The 23,660-nt window shown below is 36.6% G+C and overlaps 1 protein-coding gene across 5 annotated transcripts in view; it reads left to right on the top strand.

The window, feature by feature from the left end:
• GRIK1 (glutamate ionotropic receptor kainate type subunit 1) overlaps nt 1-23,660 on the top strand; it is a 389,893-nt gene that overhangs the window by 353,429 nt on the left and 12,804 nt on the right. For 4 of the 5 annotated variants that reach the window (XM_046002599.1, XM_046002600.1, XM_046002596.1 and 1 more), the window contains 3 exons: nt 693-910; nt 13,171-13,396; nt 18,363-18,613. In XM_046002599.1, the coding sequence (XP_045858555.1) occupies nt 693-910; nt 13,171-13,396; nt 18,363-18,613 (695 nt within the window). Of the gene's footprint in view, nt 1-692; nt 911-13,170; nt 13,397-18,362; nt 18,614-19,940; nt 20,110-23,660 lie in introns of those variants that run through there. The other variant, XM_046002598.1, reaches the window with a different exon arrangement.

The raw sequence follows: 23,660 nt of genomic DNA, 5'->3' as shown, positions 1-23,660 counted from the left end.
CTCAGTCACACAAGAATATACATTAGAAAAAAAATTTTGACTTTAAAAGTAACATAAAACAATGAAAATTGTTTTATCTACTGCCAAGTGTAGTTTTATTCTATTTCATTTGATTGTAAAATCCTAAAGTTTTGTTAAAGTATATGGAACAAATGGCATAATATGTTAATTTTTTATAAAAGTTTCTCACATTCTTTCATCTTTAAATCAAAAATTCTTCAATCAAAAATAAGTTAGTGTTTCAAAGCTTTCATAGTTGTGCAAAGACTGATAACATTTTATTTCACACAATAAGATGCATATCAGATAGTTTAGTAAAAGCCCCAAGGTCTTGGAATTGACTTTTTAACAAAAACAAGCAAATAAAGCCAAACCTAAGCAATTAAACTAACTCCATAAATGTTAGACATGGAATAGGTCAGGGTTAAAAAAATTTAATACCATCAAATGTTGATAAATTATATTTTAAGCAATAGTTGCAATTAGTGATAAAAGATCATTTAGATGTTGCTCTATTTTCAAAAAAAAAAAAAAAACCACTTCTATTTCACCTACACACAAAAGAGTCCTTAATGGCTTTATAATGTTTTTGACATAAAAATACATTATCTCCCTAGACTAGTGTCAAATCATGAGTCTTCCCTCTTCTCTTAACTCTGTTTAACACTCTTACTCTGGTGATACCATCACAGGATCAGAGCTGATGCCCAAAGCTCTATCGACCAGAATAGTTGGAGGGATATGGTGGTTTTTCACCTTAATCATCATTTCATCCTACACTGCCAATCTGGCTGCCTTCCTGACAGTAGAGAGAATGGAATCCCCCATAGACTCAGCCGATGATCTGGCAAAACAAACCAAGATAGAATATGGGGCGGTCAGAGATGGATCAACAATGACCTTCTTCAAGGTAAGAAGCTGACAATGTATTCTCAAAGGTTTTCTCACACAGAGGGGAGGGGAATGTGGAATAAAACAGTCTCTCAAAAAAAAAAAAAAAGATGTGGGCAGTTTTGTTTTGTTTTTAATTAAACTTATAACAGCACACTCCCATAATAAGGAACCCATGTGTCCTCAGCAGTCAGCATAAAGCAATTTCTCTGCCCCCTCTAGCCCCAATTTAGTACACTGAGATCCACAGATCAGTATTTTCTTCCTTTATAAAAAAAAAAAGGGTTTTCTGAACGTAGCCCAACCACCCATTAACGAATAACTCATTCATCTCATTCATGAAACCCATAAAATAAAGATTCCTTAATCTGAATTTCTGATAATCAGAATACAGAATAATTGAATATCATTGTTTTGTTCTTTATGGTCTGTATTTAATGAGATAGAGGCAGATAATAAATCAATGCGTTGATACTGGAATTTATTTGGAGATTTAGAACAAAAACAAAAAAATCCCTGGGAATGCCAGTCAAATATTGTATCTGCACCAATGAGGACAGTGCTTCCAGAGTGGTCTGAAACTTTCCAGTAGCCAGGAGTGCCTTCCAAAGTACCAAAGGAGAATTAAGTCAAAGTCAATATAGTTTTATTGTCAAGTGTATTTCATTGTTCAAGTATTTTTAATTACTTACTTAGAGTAGTGCAACTGATTTCTGCCTTGCTCATGGAATAAGCCTTGTACTTTTATTAAGAAATGCCAGATAGCTCCCTGGGGTCAGGGAGTTGGGGGGGGGGGGGTTTGGGGGGATGGATTTCAAAAGATCCAGGGAATTGTAGAGATAGCAAAAACACCTTAGAGATCATGAAGGTCAGCCCTTCACTTTACTAATAAAGAAAACAAAATCTTCAGAAACTAAATTATCTTTCAAAGTCACAAAATTGATGCTAGACAGGGATGGATTAGAACCTTCTTTTAACTGTTCATGTGAAGAGAAAAAAAAAAAGAAAAATAGTTGTGCAACCGAAATAAACTCTAAAAAAACACCTGTGTCCAGGTTGCATATCTAGCTAACCAAAAACGAAGTTGTCACCTCAAGACTGAGTAGACAAAAACTGATGAAGAATATTAATTTAGAACCAAAAAACCTAAGGGTGGGAAAAAAGGGAACACTTCTTTGTACACCAGTATTGGTTCATAAAAATAGGTACTACCTATGCAATAAATTTTATTTATCAATTAATAATGATTAATAAATAAAAATTACTTTGTTTTAAGTACTTTGTTTAAAATTACTCTGTTTTAAAATCCAGAGGGTTATTGAAAACAGAGTAACATGAAAAGTTAGGATTTGCTTTTCCCCTATGTTAGAAAAAGATGATTTTTAAACATTCTTTTTGCTTTAAGAAATACATCATTGATTTAGTAACTGTATAAAGTGTGGTGATTGTTCCCTAGACAAGTGTTGTTTTAAGGACAAGTGATATTAAGTATATGGCTATCCAAGTTTATGAAAGCCTGGATTTTTGTAAAATCAATAGTGTGAAGAGACAGAAGTTACCTCAAGCTAGTAATCTATCATGATACTTGTCAGAAACCAGAAAAGTTACCTGCAAGGCGTAAAGGACCAACGGACACTGCCAAAGTAGAACTGGGTATGTCTGAAAAAATATCTGAAATGATTTACCTCTTTTACCAGCATCAAAAAGTTTTAAAGTATCAGGAAGCAGGTAAGTAGAGGCAGAGAAGAATCTGCTACTGGAATCTTCTGGAATCTTCTGGAATCTTCTGGATTCCAGAATCTTCTGGAAGTATACTATAAATATAGAAGAGGGACAGGCTGCCTGTTGCAAAGGCGATAGACTCGACTTTGCTACTGTGCGAACAGGCCGTGGATTCACAAAGCGCCGCTTAGCCTCGTTTTGATCTGTTTCTGCTCGCATCTCTTGTATATCAAGGGTATCAGTGCCCATTTTTCCAGCAGGACCCATTGCAGTATGTTGGATAGTGTATTTCCCTACAGCAGTCATGTGCCACTCTCACAACTTCTGCTCCCTGGGCCTCTTCAGAGAGGCCCCCTGCTTGCTCCTTGGCCCTGAAAATGAGGCATGAATTAAAGTGGTCTCTCAGGTCACCAGGCAAATGATGAGTCAATAAGCATCTCAGGGACAAAGAACGTGATGGTTGTACTAACAGCAATGAGAATACCAGCATGGGGAGGACCCTGGCTCATGGCCACATACTTTGTTTGTAAATGCTCTACATATATTATCCTATCTGATCCTTATAAAGACCCGTCGAGGTGAGGACTAATATTACCCCCTTATACGGAAGAAAATGAGGCACAGCTCAGTTAAGTAACTTTCCCCATACTTACAAAGCTGTCAATAGAAGAGCCAGGGTTCAGCCAAACTTCAGAGCGCTACAAGGTAAGCTCCTTGAGGGTAGAGAATTGCTCTGTTTTGTTTGCCATTACATCCCCAGAACCGAAAACAATGCCTGGCACATAGTAGGCTCTCAGAGAACATGTTTCAAAAGATGAACAAATGCAGTAATGAATTCTAAGACAGGTGGAATTCATCAGAGGAGGGAGGGACAAAAGGGGAAAGATAAACAAGTGTCTTTGTTCATTCTGACTCCTATCCTGAAATACTACAGACCCGGTAGCTTATGAAAAACAGACATGTGTTTCTCACATTTCAGGGGGCTGGAAGTCTGAGATCAGAGTGTCAGCATGGTCAAGTAAGGTCCCTCTTACAGGTCACAGACTCTTCATTATACCCTCACATGGCAGAAGGGGCAAGGGATCTCTCTAGAACCTCTTTTATAAGGCACTAATCCCACTCATAAAGGCTCCATCCTTATGACTTAAACACTTCCCAAAGTCCTCACTTCCTAATATCAGCATCTTTGTGGGTTAAAGATTATCATATGAATGTGGGGGGGGGCACATTCACACCGTGGCAGGAGGGATAATAGAGACCTACACAGGAAGAGACACTGTTTCCAAGTTCCTCAATTTGCAAGTTAGCTTGCAGCCGGGCAACCCTATTTATCAGAAAGGAATTTATTTGCAAAAAAGAGAACAAGGACTAAATCCGATTTAGTTTTCCCCTTGAGGGAGGCAAGCTGTCAGAAAGCTTCAGAGGGATACACAGGGTTTTTAAGCTGGATTATTCCACAAGGCAAAGAAACATTCCAGGCTTTTGGCTCGCAGGTTAGTTCCACCTTGAGTCACTGAGTGACAGGAGTTAATGGTCAAAAAACTCAGTCCTGAGCCAGGTCTTCATTAACATTTCACCTCTGCTGTTTCCCTCCCTCTCTCTCCTAATCAAAGACAATATCCTCTTGGGCTGTTGAATGAATAAGAAAACCACCTTCGCCCAGTCTATCCTAGCACATTCAGACCCATTGTTGGGTCATCAGCCATTTGATCAGATGGGTCTCATCTCCACTCAATCACAAGGAAACTTCTGCTAAGAAGCATTTCCTTATTACACACAGTGTACCTTGAAGTACTTTTGTTCCCGGGGGGAGGGATACATATATACATCTCGATCCCTTTGGCAACATCCAAATGGTAAAAGTCTGTCTCTCTGCTTTCAAGTTGATTCTAAATTGTTTTTACAACTATGGAATAAGAAATAGCAAAAAAGAAAGAACTATAGAAATTACCAAAATCTATGAAGACACAAAATACACCAATCCCTCCTATCGGGTCTCTGAGTCATAAGCATTTAGAGACGTTCCTCTTTGAAAAGTGTGGCCAGAAGTTGCTCACTAAAATTTTAATCAAAATCCACTGGCTTTTTTTCCCTAGACTTTTCTATTTTTGCAGACAAACACAACCCCAGATTTCAGGTTAGGTTTATTTTATTTTCAACATGAAAAGCAACAACAACAAAGTTTAATTTTTTAAAGTAGCTCGGGTGAAACTGCATTACCATGTGAATTCAGGTAAGGCCGAGGGAATAAACTGACATTTATCAAGCAAGTGCTGGTCAAGGTGCTATGTGTCTGAGACAGAGAGGCTGAAGCAGTTTCCCTTCCCTGAGTCATTTGTACATAGAAACTACATTAGTCATCAGGGACTGTAGTTACACAAGAGAACTAGGATTAAATCATAAATTCAATTCCACATGCATTCACTAGGCTTTAGATGGACAGCTAGAATTTGATATTGTCCATATAAAAAGGAACAACTCTTGGTTTTGTGGCCAAGGTCACTTGGCTAATGATGCTTTTTAAGCATCAAATTTTCTCAAGATCATCAGCACTTTGAGTCTTAAAGTCTTAAGCACTGTGGATGATATAATACCCATTTGGTCAAAGGGTCTCAGTTACCACTAGGCCAATTACCAAGACAAGGTTAAAGAGAGGCAGGGTATTTTTTATCAACCACCCAGGGACTATTGAAGATGTGTGAGGAAATTCTCCAAATATCAAGGGATCTTTTATTTCTCCTTGTCAGGCTGTCAATTAATAAATGGAATTTTTTTAAGTCAATGTTTTAATAATTCAGAACTTCAAGACACTTCACTTAAGAGAAATTTTCAACAAACTCCCTTTTATTTTCCACTAAGAATAGTACTAATTAATACTATGATATTAACTATATTGGTTTTTCAGCTGTTTACGGAAGAATTGTTTAGTTCTTTCTATTTTTCCAAAAGCAAGAACAGTAAAGGTTTCCATGACCTCCCAAACCCCTCAGACCACCACCAGCATTGTAGGAAGTACAAAGGTCAGTCAGTTCATGGTCAACCTATGGACACAACTTGGGTGTAACTTCCCCAACATTGGCATAACCTATTTCCTCTTTTATACTCAAGTAAGTTGACATCAAGGGCATCCAGCTGCAGCTTCCCCTTTCATAATGGAGCACGAAAACACTAGTTTCTCCATCTCTCACAGAAAGTTAGGAAAGTGTGAAAATTCTCTTTTTACTCCTTGTTATAATTTGTTAATTACCTTTCAGAATACATGGAATAGTCTAAACTCTAGTTTTATGATGACAAATTGGCAAGTCACATTTTTATTTCCAGTTGAAGAAAGCATTGCCATAAAAGGTCTAAGAACATTTTGAGGCCTGAATAAGGAGGATTTTCCAATGCCCCTTGCAAACCAGCATCCAAACAGAATAATAGTACTGGCCCATTGTTCAGAGATTGAGGATACCAGCCCATCTCCTCAGGAAATACACCTAACACCAATTGCTGGGATATGATTTAAAGGTTATGGTGAAGTGCTTCAGAGTGCCTGCTCTAGAGCCAGACAGCATAGCTTCAAATTCTGACTTAACCACTTATTAGCTACCTAGACCTTGGTAAGTTCTTTAAGCCCACACCTTGATTTCCTTTTCTGTTTATTGAGGATAATAGCTAATTCATAAGATTATTTTAAAGAATAAGTGACTAAATAGGTCATGTGTTTACAGTATCACTTGGCAAATTGTAAACAATCAGGAAGTCAGATATTATTATAATTTCCACCACCAACGTCATCACTGTTAGCATTCAACACTCACCCCTAGCTATTACTCCTACCTTTTCAGCCTCTGTGAATTTAAACAAACAGACAGACAGACAGGCAGACAGACAGACAAACAAAAAACTCTATGTTATCTTTGATCGACTTTCTTACTGTCAGTGATCTCAGGAAGGTGTGCCTTCTGCTAATGGGCAGAGGAATCCAGAGGGAGTGCCTGTGCCCAAGATCTCAAAGACCTTCAGAGGCAAGGCCAGACAAAAACCTTAGTTTTTGGAAGCTTTCTTAGGTACATACATGGTGTTTGTAGAGGAACCATTTCCAGACTGTAAATAGCCATTCAGATGGTAAGGCTGTCCTGAGAATTCAGCTGAGAAGCAGAGTAAGGTAGTTCAGAAGGATTCATTTTGGTTTATATGTTTTCTAGGATCTTCAGTCATAGCTCTAGTCATTGCACATGAGGTTGGCATTGTAAGAGGTAGGAGGGGGACAGGTATAAAATTGTGTGCAAAGCTAAAGACCTGAAGAGCAATAAAGAGAGAAGATGCATACAGACCTGTTAAACACAAGGCAACAGGTGGTTTAGGAGCATGTCTTGTACAGACAGGAAGTGGTATGATCAGAAGTTCTCATGAGCTTGAAGGGTAGAAAATACTCATGTAAGAAATGTTTCTCAGGGGCGCCTGGGTGGCTCAGCGGGTTAAAGCCTCTGCCTTCAGCTCAGGTCATGATCCCAGGGTCCTGGGATCGAGCCCCGCATCGGGCTCTCTGCTTGGCTGGGAGCCTGCTTCCTCCTCTCTCTCTCTGCCTGCCTCTCTGCCTACTTGTAATCTCTATCTGTCAAATGAATAAATCTTTAAAAAAAAAAAAAAGAAAAAAGAAATGTTTCTCAGTAGAAGCTTGCCTTGTAACACATAACTGTCCTCTCAGACACAAACCAGAGGATTACACAGATTATATCATGATTCAGTCTAAAACGACTTGGATAAAATAGGTTTTAAAAAATCGTAACAGGCTTGTCATTTCTTGCTTTCATGGTCTAGGGACTTTGGACTGGCTATGGGAATAAGGGACTCTCTAACCTTTATAATCTCCTTCCAAGGAGTGGTTTGGGGTTTGTCAACCCCAAAGACATTTCAAGGAAGTTATTGAGCACTACACCAGTGGAACTGAAGCAATGAGCCATTATGGGGAGACAGGTTTCAGACAGAAATAGTCATACAAGGAAGCACAAAATGAAAGACATTTCTCAAACTTCTCTGCATAAGAAGATATTAGCTTGTGTTTGAAAGATTCAGCTAATTTTACCACCAGTACCCAAAATGTTAAGTCCCCGTATGTTAAAAATGTATCTGTTTGGGAAAAAAAAACCCATGAGGTCAATTAAAGTTAGCCTTTTTCAAATTCTGGTATATTGCCTATAATGGACAAATCTTTAACTCTAGACAGGAGAAAAGCATGAAAAATGTTTTAGCAAAGGTGTTTAAATCTCACTGAGGGAATGTTTTAAAGGGAGTACATGAATTTTTAAAGCCTTAAAGATTCTGCAAATGTCATAACTTTCTATCAATTCAAGATAAGAGCACAATCAACTGCAATGATCATATTACATACGTTTGAAAGACAGAGGCCCTCACTGTAAGTATAAATATTTTCTTCTGAGATCTTCTTTCAAAGGGATTTTTGTAAATTAAATCATATTTTTAAAATTCCATGAGGATATATTATTTAATGAAACAATATGTTTAAAATATAAGTTAAAATTATTATTTTAAAGGCAAATTACCTCTGATGTGTCTGCTTCAAAAGCTTGGATTTCTACCTAGATGATTTCCAGGTCTCTAACTGATTTTTAAGATTCATCTTAAATCAGGATTTATCTAAAGAAAAAGTAATTAGAAGATTTTAAAATGTAACTATTTTGGCATTTTATTTGTTCAATATGGCTATATTCACCATTTTCATAATAGCATTTTTGATAAGACAACAAAGATCAAATATGAATAATTTATTCCCAGTGTGTATGTGTGCATGTGGGGTTATGGATATATATAAATAATCATATATAAACGTGGATCGATATGTAAAGTCTTCAGATGTATTGGTCTTAAGCAGAATTGCACAATTGCTCATTCTAAGTATTAAGATTATATACCTCCAATGTAGAAGCCCTATAACCTGGTTGAAGAAGTAATGTGATAAATCATGCTTTTCTCAGTACAAACAAGATATTAGAGGGATATGTCTATAAAATGGAGGTTCTATTGGTCGTAAGACCCTCTTACGCTACAGAATTTACACCTGTTTTACACGTTATAGCAGAAACCCTGCAACTGCAAACAACAGAATTATATGAAATATAAAATGCCATTAAAGGAAAAAAAATAGAAACAATATCCACACTTCCTTCTAAGCTCCAACTGTCACACTTTTGAAAATATGATCTAATTTTTTGTCTAGACAAATGTAAGCTGCCTAACTTTATGTATGTTTTCTGCCTAACTTGATGCCATATATTAGATGTTGACTACAAGAGGTGCAACAGTTTGATTATCATAGAAAAATAGCACCACCACTTACTAAAGTTGTTTCTTTAGAGAATTTAGTTGTTAAAACATTAGCCAAACCATGAGTTTGTTGCTTGGTGTATTGAAACAAATAGCTGATTCCCTGTTGGTTAAGAACACAGAGCCTGAAGCCAGATTTCTGGAATCAAATCCTAGCTTTATCATTTCCTCATGTGGCGTTCTGATTTTTCATATATAAAAGAGGCATAAAAATAGCATCTTTATCAAATGATCACTCTGAAGATTAAATGAATTAATATACACAAAGCGCTTAGAACAGTGCTTGGCAAACAGTAAACACTGCATGTTCTGGTGATCATTACTATTTTCAGTAAGTACTTTTTAACTGAACACAGACACATTGTAAATCATTTCCCAGTGAGTATTTAACTTGCGTGCCCTATAGGGGGAAAAAGAGAAATAAATGACGGTCATCAAATAGAGATACAGTAATACTCCCTTATAACAGATTTTAGATGAAAATATGCTTAATCTTTGCCAACAGTGTTTCATCAGTAACAGAACAGCCACATAATCAGGTTTAACCAGGCAAAATGAAATTATCTAAACCTGATGCTCTTGCAGTATTTGGGGAAAAAAAGAATGATTTCAGATTTAATAAATAAGACTTTTCAGTTTTAAGTACTTTTGCTAAGAAACTCAGAGTACTTTACAAATATTCTAATTAACCTCTGACATATTCATTGAAACAAGAGGCATTCACTGTTTCTATTTTTTAAATATACATTATTAAAACTATGTAGCAAGCTGAGACTCCAGAAGATTTAGAAGCACAAAAATATCTGTCATTCAAATAGTTTCACTTAAGAATTACTAAGATTTGTGTCTTAAAAATGGAAAATCTGTTAAAAAGAAATAAATCTAACTACTACGAAAATAGTACTTTTTGACCTAATGAAAATAAATATTGCAGAACAGGGCATGGCAACAGACAGAACTCAGAAGTAAAGAGGAAAGACCCTAATTCTGTTCTGGCTCTTTCACTAACCAAATGTGACCTTCTGCATGTCTCCAAAGTTAGGACTTGCATAAGTGAAATGAAGGAGTTGGTCCAGAGAATAGAATGCAGGGGTTAAAGAATCCTTAAGGGAAACTCTTCCAACCACAAAGTTCTTTCTGTAGGCTTCAAAGGTGGAAAATGGACTGTGTCCTAAGGTGTTTGAGTCACCCAGAGGTATTTCTAATAGTTAAAAAGTTATTCTGTAGCCACATTTTGGGAGTCTTTCTGTGTATCTATGCTCCTCAGCTTCTCAAATAGTCTGTAATTCCAAACGTGGAATACAATGGAGTCCCACAAAAGCAAAATTTCTAAATAATGAAAGGGAATTTCAGCTGGAAGCCAAAGGGTGCTATTCTATGATCCATTTTGTTTACCATCATTAAGCCCCATCAAGAATGGCAAGAGGGGGTCAAAGAAATTTAGACTATTCCCTGTATCTTCAACTTGACCAAGTCCTCTACCAACTGGTAGTTTTCTTACTGGGAACCAGTTCTGCCCTCAACACTTCAAAGGAGTTCCTACCAGCTAGACTTTCCCTCTGACACCACAGGGAGTTCAGGTCAGGAACAACCTTCTACCCTGAGAAGAAAGAAGTAGATATGGTTGAATTAAATCATGACCTCCAGCTCCATAGAACATCACTATGCCTATTGTGTTGTGAAGAACATGCCAACTCGGGAGAAATGGAGTTACCAAGCAGTGATGAGACAAAAAAAGATGTAGAAGTTGAGAATTTTTGTTCATAGATATTGTGGTACATGATTGGTGGATACCTTGAGTGTAGATGACTTTGAGGGCTGTTGAGTTCTCTTGGTGAGCCACATGTTATACAAGCCACATGCTAGCTACATGTAGTAAGACCACAGATAGGTCTTTCATGTACTGAAAAATTAGACAACCCCCCACATCAGATAATTTGAGAACATACCTGATGGGGCTCAATGACAGGCTTGTAGGGATTTTTTGTTTTCTTGGTTTTTTGGGTTTTTTTTTTTTTTAGGCTTGTAGGTTTTGAGTTGAAACTTTTCATCTCCCTCCATGTCCTTCAAGTCCTGGACTCCCCACACTCGTCCATTTACCATGAATGAATTCATAATTTACTTTGTTTTGTCCTCAAATTCCTTAAACTAAAAATCCAGTTTTCTAACTATTTATAACATTCATTTCTAGTTATGATTAGGGTTAAGTTTGTGTTAACATGATACAAAATAGCAAACTGCTTCAGGGAATAATATAAATCTTGAATTTAAGTTAGAGTGTTACAGGCAGAGAAAATAAGATTAAAATCAACCTCAGAGGAAATTTGGCAATAAGGACATCCGCTTCCCCCAGATCATCATGATCCAGTGGAAAGAGCATTGAATTAGACGTCAGGAGTCCTGGGGTCCTGTATTAGCTCCGCTACTGACTAGTTCTGTGACTTTGATGAAGTCTCCAAAACTTCTATACCAAAATTTCTCCCCCGTGAAAACAGCGGCTTGAATGAGTAAATTTCTAAGGTCTGTGACAACTTTAAAATTTCATACTTCTAAAAAAACTATTTTCACTTAACATAGTTTCCTGAAGGAGGAAAATTTTTCCCAGCTATGCATTTACTACCAAAAGACAGACTGACATCCCTGTACTCCTTCAAGTAGTTTTTTATTATAAATTTAGTATTATCCATCTCTTAGAGTTTGAAATCACACACCAAATGAGACATTGACCCTGATCCCAAAAAACATGCCTTTGTTATGGGCACATGAGCTCCAATTTGCAGATATCTCTGGGGTTGAGGAGTAATTCACAGGGGCCTAATCATGAAAGAATGGGTTCCATAAAATACCAGTATCTATAAGGTACTGTTTATTGAATTGTTGTTTGTCTCACAAGACCTTTCTCAGGGGGATCTTCAAATGCCTAACAATCCAAAATAAAGCCATCTGTCCTCCCTTAACTCATAAAGCCTACAGCATTAACCCAGGTCCTAAATAGAGTTAGGAATTAACTGAGCCCCCAGGAACACTTGAGAATGAATAACCACGCCAGAGTTGATTCCTCAGGTATTCCATTTATTGCTTATGGCCCCAAATCATGTTTTAAGCTTCTCTGCACTCCTAAGATGATAGATCCGATGCCTGCCAAAGAAGCTATCTCATGTGTGGGGGCAGGAATTAGTTCAGAATTATCAGTAATTTCCATAATGTCTTTCATTTTCAAAATAAATGGAGGGGAGTGTTGATGCAAATGAAGACAAATTCAGGAAAAAAAATGGAAAAATATGGAAATTACAGAGTAAAATGTAAAGTGCCTAATCATAAATCACTACTCAAAAGAATAGAAAATCCATTCCCAGGCAATATGAAAACTAAGGCAGCATACTTTAACAAAGAAAGTATGATAATGAGATAATGGAATGTATAGATGCAGATATCATAAGCCTCATATTTATGATTTATTATTGAATCTATCAAAAAGCTGAAGAATAAGGGGAAAGACATAGAACACTTTGAAATGAAATATTCAGTCCTCATTTTCTAAAATATAGTTGCAATTAAAATTTAGTATGTACATTAAAAAGCATATAAGTACAGTAAGAAGAATTTTCTGATCTGAATTTGAACTTGAAAAGAACATTTGTATTCTAAGTTTTCCAGAAAAGATATGAATGAATGGAAGTTCTTTCATAAACAAAGCAGCAATAGCATGTGATTTATCTCGGGGCTGCCCCCAGCAAAGGCATGCTATATCAGGTCCAGAGACTTACATACCAGAAGATTGTAAAACAGTGCCTGCTGAAGTTGAGGGGATAAAGGGGAATGGTGTCAATGAGTAGAGTCCTGGAGCGAGCTAGTCATTCCTTGGCCCAGTATGCCTTGAGGATTTGTTCTTAGTAACTACAATCCATTAGGTAAATGCTGTCATCGACACCAGTGTTCTTTTTTCCCTAACAGAAAGCAACATAAGGACTTTGAGCCAATATCTTATACCGTTAATCAGCAAGATCTCCTCCTTTTCCTCCATAGCTGCCTCAGAACTTCCAGTGTTTTCCTATAGTAATCAGGCTCTTCTCAACTACCAAACTGAAGTCCAGGGATCCACCATACTGGTTCTCTACCTGAAAAGAGAGACTCTCTATACTTTTTGGACCACTGGGATCTTGAGTAGCTTTAGGACGCATTTTCTCAGCACTCCTCTGCTGGTGGGTGTTCTTTCTTTCCCTGCAGAAATCAAAGATATCCACCTATGAGAAGATGTGGGCTTTTATGAGCAGCAGGCAACAGACTGCCCTGGTTAAAAATAGTGATGAAGGAATCCAGCGAGTACTCACCACTGACTACGCCCTGCTGATGGAGTCCACCAGCATTGAGTATGTGACACAGAGAAACTGCAACCTCACTCAGATTGGGGGCCTCATTGACTCCAAAGGTTATGGAGTGGGAACACCTATCGGTAAGAGAGGCAAGGCATGAGCCAAATGAGATGGGCAATGTCAATTATGAAGGATAGAAGGGAGTAAACTCAGAGATATCTACTCCACACTCTGAGAAGTTCTACAATACCTATGGTGGACTAATCAATAAGGGAAACATCCATATAGGTCAGAGACATGTTTTGAATTGACAATTCCCAGATATTTAGCTTAATGAACTTTCAACCCACTGTTTCTTTCAGCCTCTACCATTAGGTATCTGGTTGAGTGTATCAACTTTATTATTTTACTCTCAAAAAAATCTTTAAAAGAATATCTTCCTGACTAATCCTCTTGACATTATTGTCTTCGGTACCTATTCATGCTTATCTAGTTATTGTATCTTAAATTATATTGGAATATATCAAAATTAAATGTGCATATAGATGCTAAAAGTTGAAAGATTAGAATTCTATATATATAAAAGAAGAAGGATGAAGATTGAATTATAATTCTTTGGCAATATGTTAAATACAATCAAGGATAACTATCTAAAGCCTCCAAATATTGCTATTTCTGTATTTCGTGCTATTGTTTTCCCTAGGGATATCATTGCCTTGCAGGTATACAAACCTATATAACAAAGTTTTCTTGCATTCCTAACACATAGAACTGTGTTCTATATTTAAGGGACAATTCTGAGCTCTCTCTCTATAGAAAACCTGTATCATATAAGATTTGGGTATGGTGGTAATCTGCTTCTCTCAAGTGAATGATTAGTAATTTTGTGGTAAGATTTCCAAAGAAGAGAAATCAGGGGCCACCTTAGACCACTGGATAGTCTAATAAGCAGATATCTTGGTTACCATCAAGTCATGTTATTAAGGATCCAAGATAGATTAGTTTTGTTTATTTATATGATTATTTTTGTTGTTTGAAGCAGACTGTCCAGTTCAACCCTCAACATTAAACAGAGATCACAAACACAAATGCTTATAGAGGCTAAGGAGACACCATAACTGAATAAACTTGTTTGCTTGAGAAACCCATAGGGAATGGTAGCAACTATGGAAACTTAGAGACTATATGGTCATTCAAAGGGGGCTGTTGTCTTTCAGGCTAGTCAATTGCATATGTGGGAATTTGAATACAAGTTTGTTAAATGTTCCATTTTTCATTTTAAAAAATCAGATTTTAGGGGCAACTGGGTGGCTCAGTGGGTTAAAGCCTCTGCCTTCGGCTCAGGTCATGATCCCAGGGTCCTGGGATCGAGCCCCGCATCGAGCCCTCTGCTCAGCAGGGAGCCTGCTTCCTCCTCTCTCTCTGCCTGCCTCTCTGCCCATTTGTGATCTCTATCTGTCAAATAAAATCTTAGAAAAAAAATCAGATTTTAGGTGGACTGTCCAAAATGTAGAACATTTAGTCCCAAATTCATTAAAACAAAGACTACATATCTTATATTCAAATTTTGATCAATAGTAATTTAATTAACCAGATAAAGATCAACTTTCTTTACATTTTATTATGAATACACAACCTATTTGATTCCTTGCTGTCTAGCTGTTGTTAGAAATATATACTATGGAGAAATATACTTTATTATTATTATTACTATTGTTATCAAGAATGAATTCTAAATAAATCTGAAAAATGATTGAGTTGGGGAACCTATCGCTACTTTCTTGTCCCCTTATTTTCAGTAACTTTCCCTGATGAAAATGCCAATATTGCTAGTTAAGTGTATATGTATATATATATTTTTTTCCCAATTGGTAAACTCTCCTTTGATTAAGTGAACATATTCTGCAGGAGGCTCAGTGGGATTGTTAGACACTAATTAAAAGAATGCTCTGACTCTTTTTGTAAAACAATCCACTATCTCCCTCACCAACCTCTGTCACCTCATTTTCCATAATAGGCATGAGGAGCGTTAGACAGATGCTATTTTTTTTAATATCCCACAACCACTGATTTTAGTTAAATGGACCAAAAGTCAGACAAAAGTACTAGGAGTGGGTTGCCTTTACTTGAATCTTCAAAATCAAGACCCTAAGATTGATTTTGCTATATTCTACATCTTCTCAGAGGAGCAACTGTGGTTCCTTAATAGAACTATGTTTAGATTAAATTGAAAACTGCACTTTCCTCATTTTATCTTCCACCTCATAAACCCACCTTGATCACCTTCAACCCTACTCCTTGTTCACCAGATTTCCTATCTGGTAATGATTAGAGAAAATAACATTGTGTATCATTCCTTCTGAGAATACTTGTACTTTACTATGATACTTTCAATGAACGTTTCTTCTAATGAATGAATACACCACTGAAATTAAAGTTTGGGAGTAGGGAGAATGGAAAGGAAGCAAGGGTTTTCTTTCCGCAACAGTCCTAAATTAATGCAGCAATTTGAAATTTGAAATTGACTTTGAAATTTGAAAATGATGTTGCCCTCATGTAAACGAAGCTCAACGAGTATCACAGCATTGTATATTATACGATATAGACATTTGAGTGTTCCAATCCAGTCTACTTTTTTCCAGCCTCATCCATACTCTGACACACAAGTTCCAAAGTTGAAGAGCTCTTCCCCCTCCCTAGATGAAAAGAAATACACTCCAGGAATTTTTCATACTGGTTATAAACCTGTCATGCTTTTAAGCCAAAAACAATGAAGGAATAATTGGAACAGATGGCAGACCTCAGAGAAAATACATCCATTGGGAATACAGCTGTTGGATAAATTTGTGAGATGTTTCTTCTATGATGAATTGACTCTTTAAGAAAGCTCAGTTGCTCTTCAGGAAGATCTGTGTGTATACATATATATTTTTTCAAGTGACTTGTAATAAATCACTTCTGATGTCACTCAGTCCACTTAAGCAACAACAACAAGACTGAAGCTAACATATATTTAGATACAAAAAATTTCTCCACACAATTCTGGTCTTGCCCTCCCTGACTCCCTGAAGGAGCTAAACTCCTTCCCGTGGTCAAAGATTGGCAAAGTCGGCTCAGTCACAACACAAAATTGAAAACTTTTCTTCTCTGAGACTCTCAGGCCAGAAGCTCTGGAAATGTGCCTCCTAAGGGATTTAAAAATAAAACTTCAGGAGAATGAGAGCAGTTACAGCTTAAACAGGTTACCAAGAGGCTGGAAATTACCTTCCTTAGAGAACAACTTTAAATGGAGATCCGATCCCCATCAGTCTGAAATGTTTTAGGTATTGTGCAGCCTGAAGGCAGAAGGAGAGCGTCAGTCAACATTTATTGAGTGCCCACTGTGTATACTGCTATGATTACAGCAGCAACTGCCACCATAAGAATCATTCTTAATGCTCTTCAAAGCATTTTCTTGTACATTAAAGCAAAGCTCTCCTGGTTCACTTAATTGCTCACATGCTATGGGTATGTTAATGATGCTAATTTTGACACTAACCATTATTCTGGGGGTGTTTAAGCAGGCAGCCAATATCTTTTAATTTGGTTTACAAGAATCATTTTATCACCAAAAAAATCTATTCTTCTAATTGACAAGCCACAATCTAACCCCAAACTATTTTTCCCTTCTTTTAAACTTGATTTTGAGTACTGACAATCACTTTAGGAAGTTTTGGGAGAGAAGGAAGAAAAATGACACATGCCACAATGTTAACCTTCTGCTTTTCCGACATAGAGCATACCACAGAACATAAGGTTTGTGTATGTGGAGGCTGAAGGCAGGAAGAGGGGCAGGCTGTGGGGTAGAGCAAGCAGCTTTCAGGGAAATAAGACTAGGAGAGAAGTAAGAGGAAACGAGTTAAGTCCTTGCCAGTAACTAGTACTTTTACTCATGCTTTCACATTCTAAATTTCTTCAAGGCTAAAATACATGGACTGGTCTATATGATTTTAAAGATCTCTTTTGGTTGTAAGATGACCATTTTTCTATTTTCTGTTTGATTTTTGCATTTTTTTTATTTCTACCAAGAAGAACTCTTTAAAGTTTCCAACAGAAAGAGTGAGGGTATGCTACCTTTCTACTGAGTAGAGTAAGTACCAACAAAAATTCTTAGAATCCAACGAGAAACTGAGTAAATGCATCTTACCATCTTTTAAAATCTTCTTTTTCATTAACTGGCATCAGAAGCCAGTACTGGGCAAGCTATGGCTACAGTACTATCTAACCCTAACATAATTAAAAGTTCAATGACATTACTAGAATATTGAGTCTAAAAGATATCAGTGAAATCTTGGCAGATTTTCCAAGCCTAGTGGAATTTTTAGAACCTTTGAAGTATTTCAAACCTAATCTTAATAGTATGTTACTAAGTATATTAGTCAGTATGGACTAATTCCTATAACCAACATCTGCTATGTTCAAGTGGCTTACACCATAAATGTTTGTTTGTTGACCTTGCCATGGTCCAGTGTGCACTGAAAGAGAGACTGCTTCATGCAGTCATCCTGGTACCCACTCTCCTTCCAGTTGGTGGTTCCACTATCCCTAGTGACTTGAAGTCTTTTCCTTCCTACTGCGTATTTGGTGAAATGGAGAGAGAAAGTAGAGGATGATGTTGGGAGAATGTGAGATAGGACTGGAACTGGGAAATGTCTAGCTGCTGCCCTAGGAGGAAGATAAGATGGCCCTGGTGACTGTCTAGCCAGGCTGTCACAATGTTAGACAACTGAGAAAAAAACAGAATCTGAACAGTGAAATCCACCAATGTGGGAAAAGATTTATGGGAAGCTCACCAGAAGCAGGGGTATATCACAGAATTCCCAGCTCAGCTTTTCCTTGTTTAAAAGGAACCCACAGTCTAAGCAAGAGTTAATCTCAGCACATCAGCTATCCACTTTCCAATTCCTTAGAGCCTTCAAAATACAGAATTCAACCTCTATGCCCTTTGCCAGTCAGTGTGTGGATTGGGGTTTCCCAACAGCCATAAAGTTGTTACCTTTAAGACAATAGTCCTTCTTGACATAGTCAACCTTTTGGTGACCAATATCCAAATGACCTTCCTTACAGGCTCTCCTTACCGGGATAAAATCACTATTGCTATTCTTCAGTTACAAGAAGAGGGCAAGCTGCATATGATGAAAGAGAAGTGGTGGCGGGGGAATGGCTGCCCCGAGGAAGACAACAAAGAGGCCAGTGCTCTGGGAGTAGAAAATATTGGGGGCATCTTCATTGTTCTGGCTGCTGGACTGGTCCTTTCTGTATTTGTAGCCATTGGGGAATTCATATACAAATCACGGAAGAACAATGACATTGAACAGGTGAGTCATCACTTTCTAAGACTAGGTAGTTTTAGTTTGCATTATCTGTCTTAAATTTGGGGGTTTAAAGATGCCTGCCCTTTTTGGTAACAGTCTATTGAATTAGATGCCCAGAAGAGCCATTTCTGAGTTAGAGCAAAGAGCTATTGAATCCCTGCCAGGTGCTCCTGGCATTGTAGCCCCATCATTTATTAATGAGAAGAAGAAAGCGCCTTATATACTAAATCCAATTAGCACTATTTGGAATGGCAGTGCAGAAATTCCAAACTCAGTTAATTTCTTGGACAGTTATTTGCTCTTAAGATAGAAAACCTAGGTAAAGCAAGCAAGAAATAAATCTGAAATTGGAAAAGTTATAAAAAGATCTTTGAGAAAAATGTTACCATCCTTTCTTTAAGTCTAGATGCTGAGCAGATGTACTAATGCAAAGCAATTTACATAAAGATATAAATGTAGTATTTTGTAACTGAGCATTTACCTCTCTCAAAATGTGATTTGTAAAAGGATAATTCACCAATTTTAGGGGGCCCAGGAATATGTTAAATTATACAGAGTGACAACAAAACATATTAGAGACTTTATTTATCCAAATCGTATTTGGGATTATAGTTGATTTCAGTAGTTGATCATTTTTTGCCTGTCACTTCTATTTTTGATAGAAATCATACCAGGAACTTATACCATCCTGAATAAGATGATTGTATTAAAGAGAATTCCTTCATAAGCATACTAGAATAAACAAAGTACAAAGCTCATGCTTATGTGGTGCCCATTCAATTTAATGTTATTGTTAAAATTTTGAGGTTATAAACAATTATTAACAGGGCTAGTTTAATGCTCAGTTGTCACTGTCCTGAAATTAATAATTTTTAATAATGGGGTTCCGCATTTTTGCTTTGTGCTGGACCCCACAAATTATGTAACCAGTTCTGATTAATAATCCCATACCAGTCCCACCTCCTTTAAGTGGAAACTCTCCTTACAGTCCCAAAGCTGGGAGTGATTGATTATATCCTGGTTTTACCATGAAAATTTTCCCACAATTACAAGTCAATTGTGAGAACATTAAGCACCCCTTTCTTGTTAGAGAAAACTCTCTTTGCTTAAAGGGGAAAATGGACTGTTCTTTGTTTTAACTTTCAATTTCCTCTTGAGGTGTCTTGTTTTATGCAACTAATTTGAAAAATAAAAGCTTGTATATGTTATGCTTTAATGTGCTTCTCATAATTGCCAGCTTCATTTTATTTAAATTTTCATTTAAACATTCATTTTTGCTTCTGATTTATTCATTTTTTTCTATATTTTTCTCATTTCTTTTGCATGCAAGGCTTTTTGTTTCTTTTATGGACTGCAGTGTAAGCAAACCCATCCAACCAACTCTACTTCTGGAACCACTTTATCTACGGATTTAGAATGTGGCAAATTAATTCGAGAGGAGAGAGGGATTCGGACACAGTCCTCAGTTCATACTGTGTAATCAGTTAAAGGAAAAAAGTATGCCCAGTAGAGATTGTTTCTGCTAATTGGTGTTCTTGATGATATCTGTATCTACTAAGCATAAATAGCCACAATTCCCTGTCCCTTTAAGATAGCAAAACTCAATGGACTCTAGACATTGAATTCAATGCACTGAGAACAGATGTGCATTCTGTGTTAAAATTGAGGTGTATATTAAGGGTAAATAAACTCCCAAGATATGTGTATTTTCCAGAATCTGCTATGCCATCAAGAATGGTTATCTTAGTTCTATATTCATGCATTAAAAATAAGCAAATCTTTCCTCATGAAAACGTAGATCCAGACTTCCAACAGTGCAAAGCATAAGAACAAAATACAAATATTGTGGAATTGTTTTCATCTGTGTGGACTTTTTTTCTCCTCTTTCCCTCTCCCTGTCCCTTATGTTCTGTAGATCCACATGTTCAAACTACCCAAGCCCTATCTTTTTATAGTAACTCCGTAACAATGTCGATGTTCAACTCAAATTGATTCCACTATTTCAACTGTATTATTTACATAAAGACTCAAAGATGTCTTGGATTTTAAAAATTGAAAAACGTGATCCAGAAAATGAAAAATAAACTTGAAACCTCTGGCGTCACAGAAGAGCCTTAGCTAAATTGAACGTCACTCAGGAAGGCACAACACAGTCAAGAATGATCCCTGAGTAGAAATTCATTATCATTATCCTGTAACATTTACTTGACAATCCTCCGTAGGTTCAGATCATAGTATGCTCAGAGTCTCTAAAGAACTGTGATTTTTTTTTCATGTTACAGATTAGTTCTTGCAAGCTCCAAAGAAGATCCTAAACTAGGAACTAATGCATAACATCTTCTATTTTCCACTTACTCACTCTCACTTTGCATTGACAAACATCTTTTCACAAGACGTTATTTTATTCCCTTCCTACTCACCCAAGATAGAGTGGTTGTCCTCATGGCAATCTTTTCTGAGCATTACCACTTTCACACTCACTTCTCTGGACCCTTAGTCATTATCAATTCATTCCAAGCATATTGGGGAGAAGGGCAAGGAGGAGAAAATAAATAGAGGAAGGAATTTCCACACACATTACAGATCTCTGGAGATTTATTTCACACCTGCATTCAAAATGTTGTAAATAATTCCCACTCCATCTCAGCTTGGTGACATAGAAAACCAACTGCATACTTAATTTGTTCTTATGAAGGATATCTGCTGTCCCTCTAAGCTTCTTTTCCTCTTCACCATGAGTAGGGGAATTGAGGATGCCTTTCCTCTTCCCTCAATATGGAATAAGTTGGTCTTTGTTCTCTTTAATGGGATTACCTTTTGACATATGAATTTAGCCCCCAAAACATATTTCTAAGAAGTAAAGATAAGTCATCTGTGCAATCATGTAGCATTTTGCCTGCTCTTTCCTCAGCTTTAAGTGGGTTTCAAATTTTGAACCACAGGTCTCTCCAGTCAACGTTATATTTCTCCAGTAAAGCATGTTTAGGAAAGTTGACTCTTGCCCTGATTGTTTCTCAGTCTTGCTTTCTTCTTTAAATAAATGTACTTTTAAGATAATATTTATAAATTACACCAACATTTATTTACTATTATTGAAGCAAAAGCACCAGAATTTGTCCTAGGTCAGAATTTGCATCTTCATAATCAATAGAGTCAGGTGTTGGAATAAATGTCTTATTATTCATAATTCATTGATTCTGTACGTAGAAATCACAAGTTATATAAGCTTATATTCCAAGGGCTATTTAATAAAATCAAAGATGTTACCAAAAAATTATAAGGGTGATTGATGAAGTTTAGATGATCAAGATTAGTAATAACGAAATTCACTTTTCTACAGAGACTATCTTTTAAAATTGTAACTCAGAGGTTTGGATTAAATTAATATTTGTGTGCCACTTTAAGCTGATATTTATATGTTATTTTACAGTTTTCACAATGTCTTGAGATATTTGAAAAGATGCAGCTTACAGTTAATCCTTTCAGCAATTTTATTTCAGCTTTACTAACAGAGAAATAGATGTTAGTCAGCAGCCTGGAGTCCTAGATCTTAGAAGAGAATTTTCAAAATCAACCAAATTTACGTGCAGGTTCTAGTACAACCATATGCCGAATGAATGATCATAGACAAGTGACTGAATTTCTTAGAGCCTTGGTTTCTTAATATGTAATACCAGGACATAATTTCTACATCATAAGTTATAGTTGAAGAAGTGTCCTTCACAATGAGTCCCATTGGAAACTGTTACCCAAATAAGATTGTCCTGATCAAGGAACCGATGGAGCATTATTCTAAACCTTCCTTTACCACATGATATCTCAGGGTGTTTAATAGGCTATAATGCTTTGGGAATTTTCTTTTTTTGTGTGCATTGGGAATTTTCAACAAGATTGGAAAGTATTCAGTATTCCCCACACTTATTAGATAATAGAATTCATACTCTGGGGAACACTGGTATGATGGTGTGCATCTCATCCAGCGATAATGCACACAACACATTAGCCACGCCCATCACATAACTGCCATTTAATAAACAAGAGTTTTGGTTTGGGGGGTAATTTTTAATTTCTCTAAGCTTCAATTTCCTCAGTTGTAAATTGAAGGTAATCTGTTGACCTATATTTACTAGGAGAAATAAAAGAAATAATACCATGGCATAGAAAATGAGATCATTTATAAGAATCCTGTTAAAAGACACTGGTTAACAGATGTTAGCTCTTTGTAGAGAAATTAAGTATTATTCTCTGGTCAGGTGGATATTAAGTACAATTTACCAAGAAACTTAATACAGAGTCAGTTTGGAAAGGAAATTTTCCATTTTAGAGGTTCAAACTATACCTAAAACCATATTTCCTTATACAGGCATTAAAAATCAAGGGAAATTTCATTGCACTCAAGAGAAAGACCCAAATCAGCAATACATGAGGATCTAGTAGAAGTTTTAAACCTCGTCTCTAGAAATTCTATTTTGATTATTCTGGAATGGAGGCAGGACAATAGCTTTTTTTTTTTTAAGATAACTAGTTGATTCTATTATATAGTAGAGATCTAAAGCATAAGATGCATATAATTGACACTCAGTAAGTCACTGATGTTTGTTTACTGATTGATTTTAGAGGTATGACCACTAATTCTAAGCAAGATATACATAGTTGGCATTCAATGTTCAATAGACCCTCTAGAGAGAATGCAAAAAGAAACTACACATCTTTGAGATAAAAATTTCATCATATTTAATTGACAACCTTCATATTTAGTTATAAGAGCTAAGCCTACGCCAAATGATCAAATCAGAAGTTTAATTGGTCTCTGCACCCTGTTTTCCCCCAAGGACCTCCATACATTTCAGAAATATAGGTTCCTTACACTCTCTTCTTTCTCCTTCCATACATGCCCTAGGTAACCCATTCTTAATATGAAGTAAATAACCACTGAGACCACAGTGACCCCACCAAGGGCCATTGCATTTTAGTGAAATTTAGGGGAGAAAGGGGGGAGGTTTGAACGTGAAAAAAAATGTCCAAACTCTGTTTTCACGTCATTAGTTCT

The sequence above is a fragment of the Meles meles genome, chromosome 4, assembly GCF_922984935.1.
Source record: "Meles meles chromosome 4, mMelMel3.1 paternal haplotype, whole genome shotgun sequence".
Classification (NCBI taxonomy): domain Eukaryota; kingdom Metazoa; phylum Chordata; class Mammalia; order Carnivora; family Mustelidae; genus Meles; species Meles meles.
Note: the sequence above shows the minus strand (reverse complement) of the source record. Positions and strands in the feature narration are given on the sequence as shown.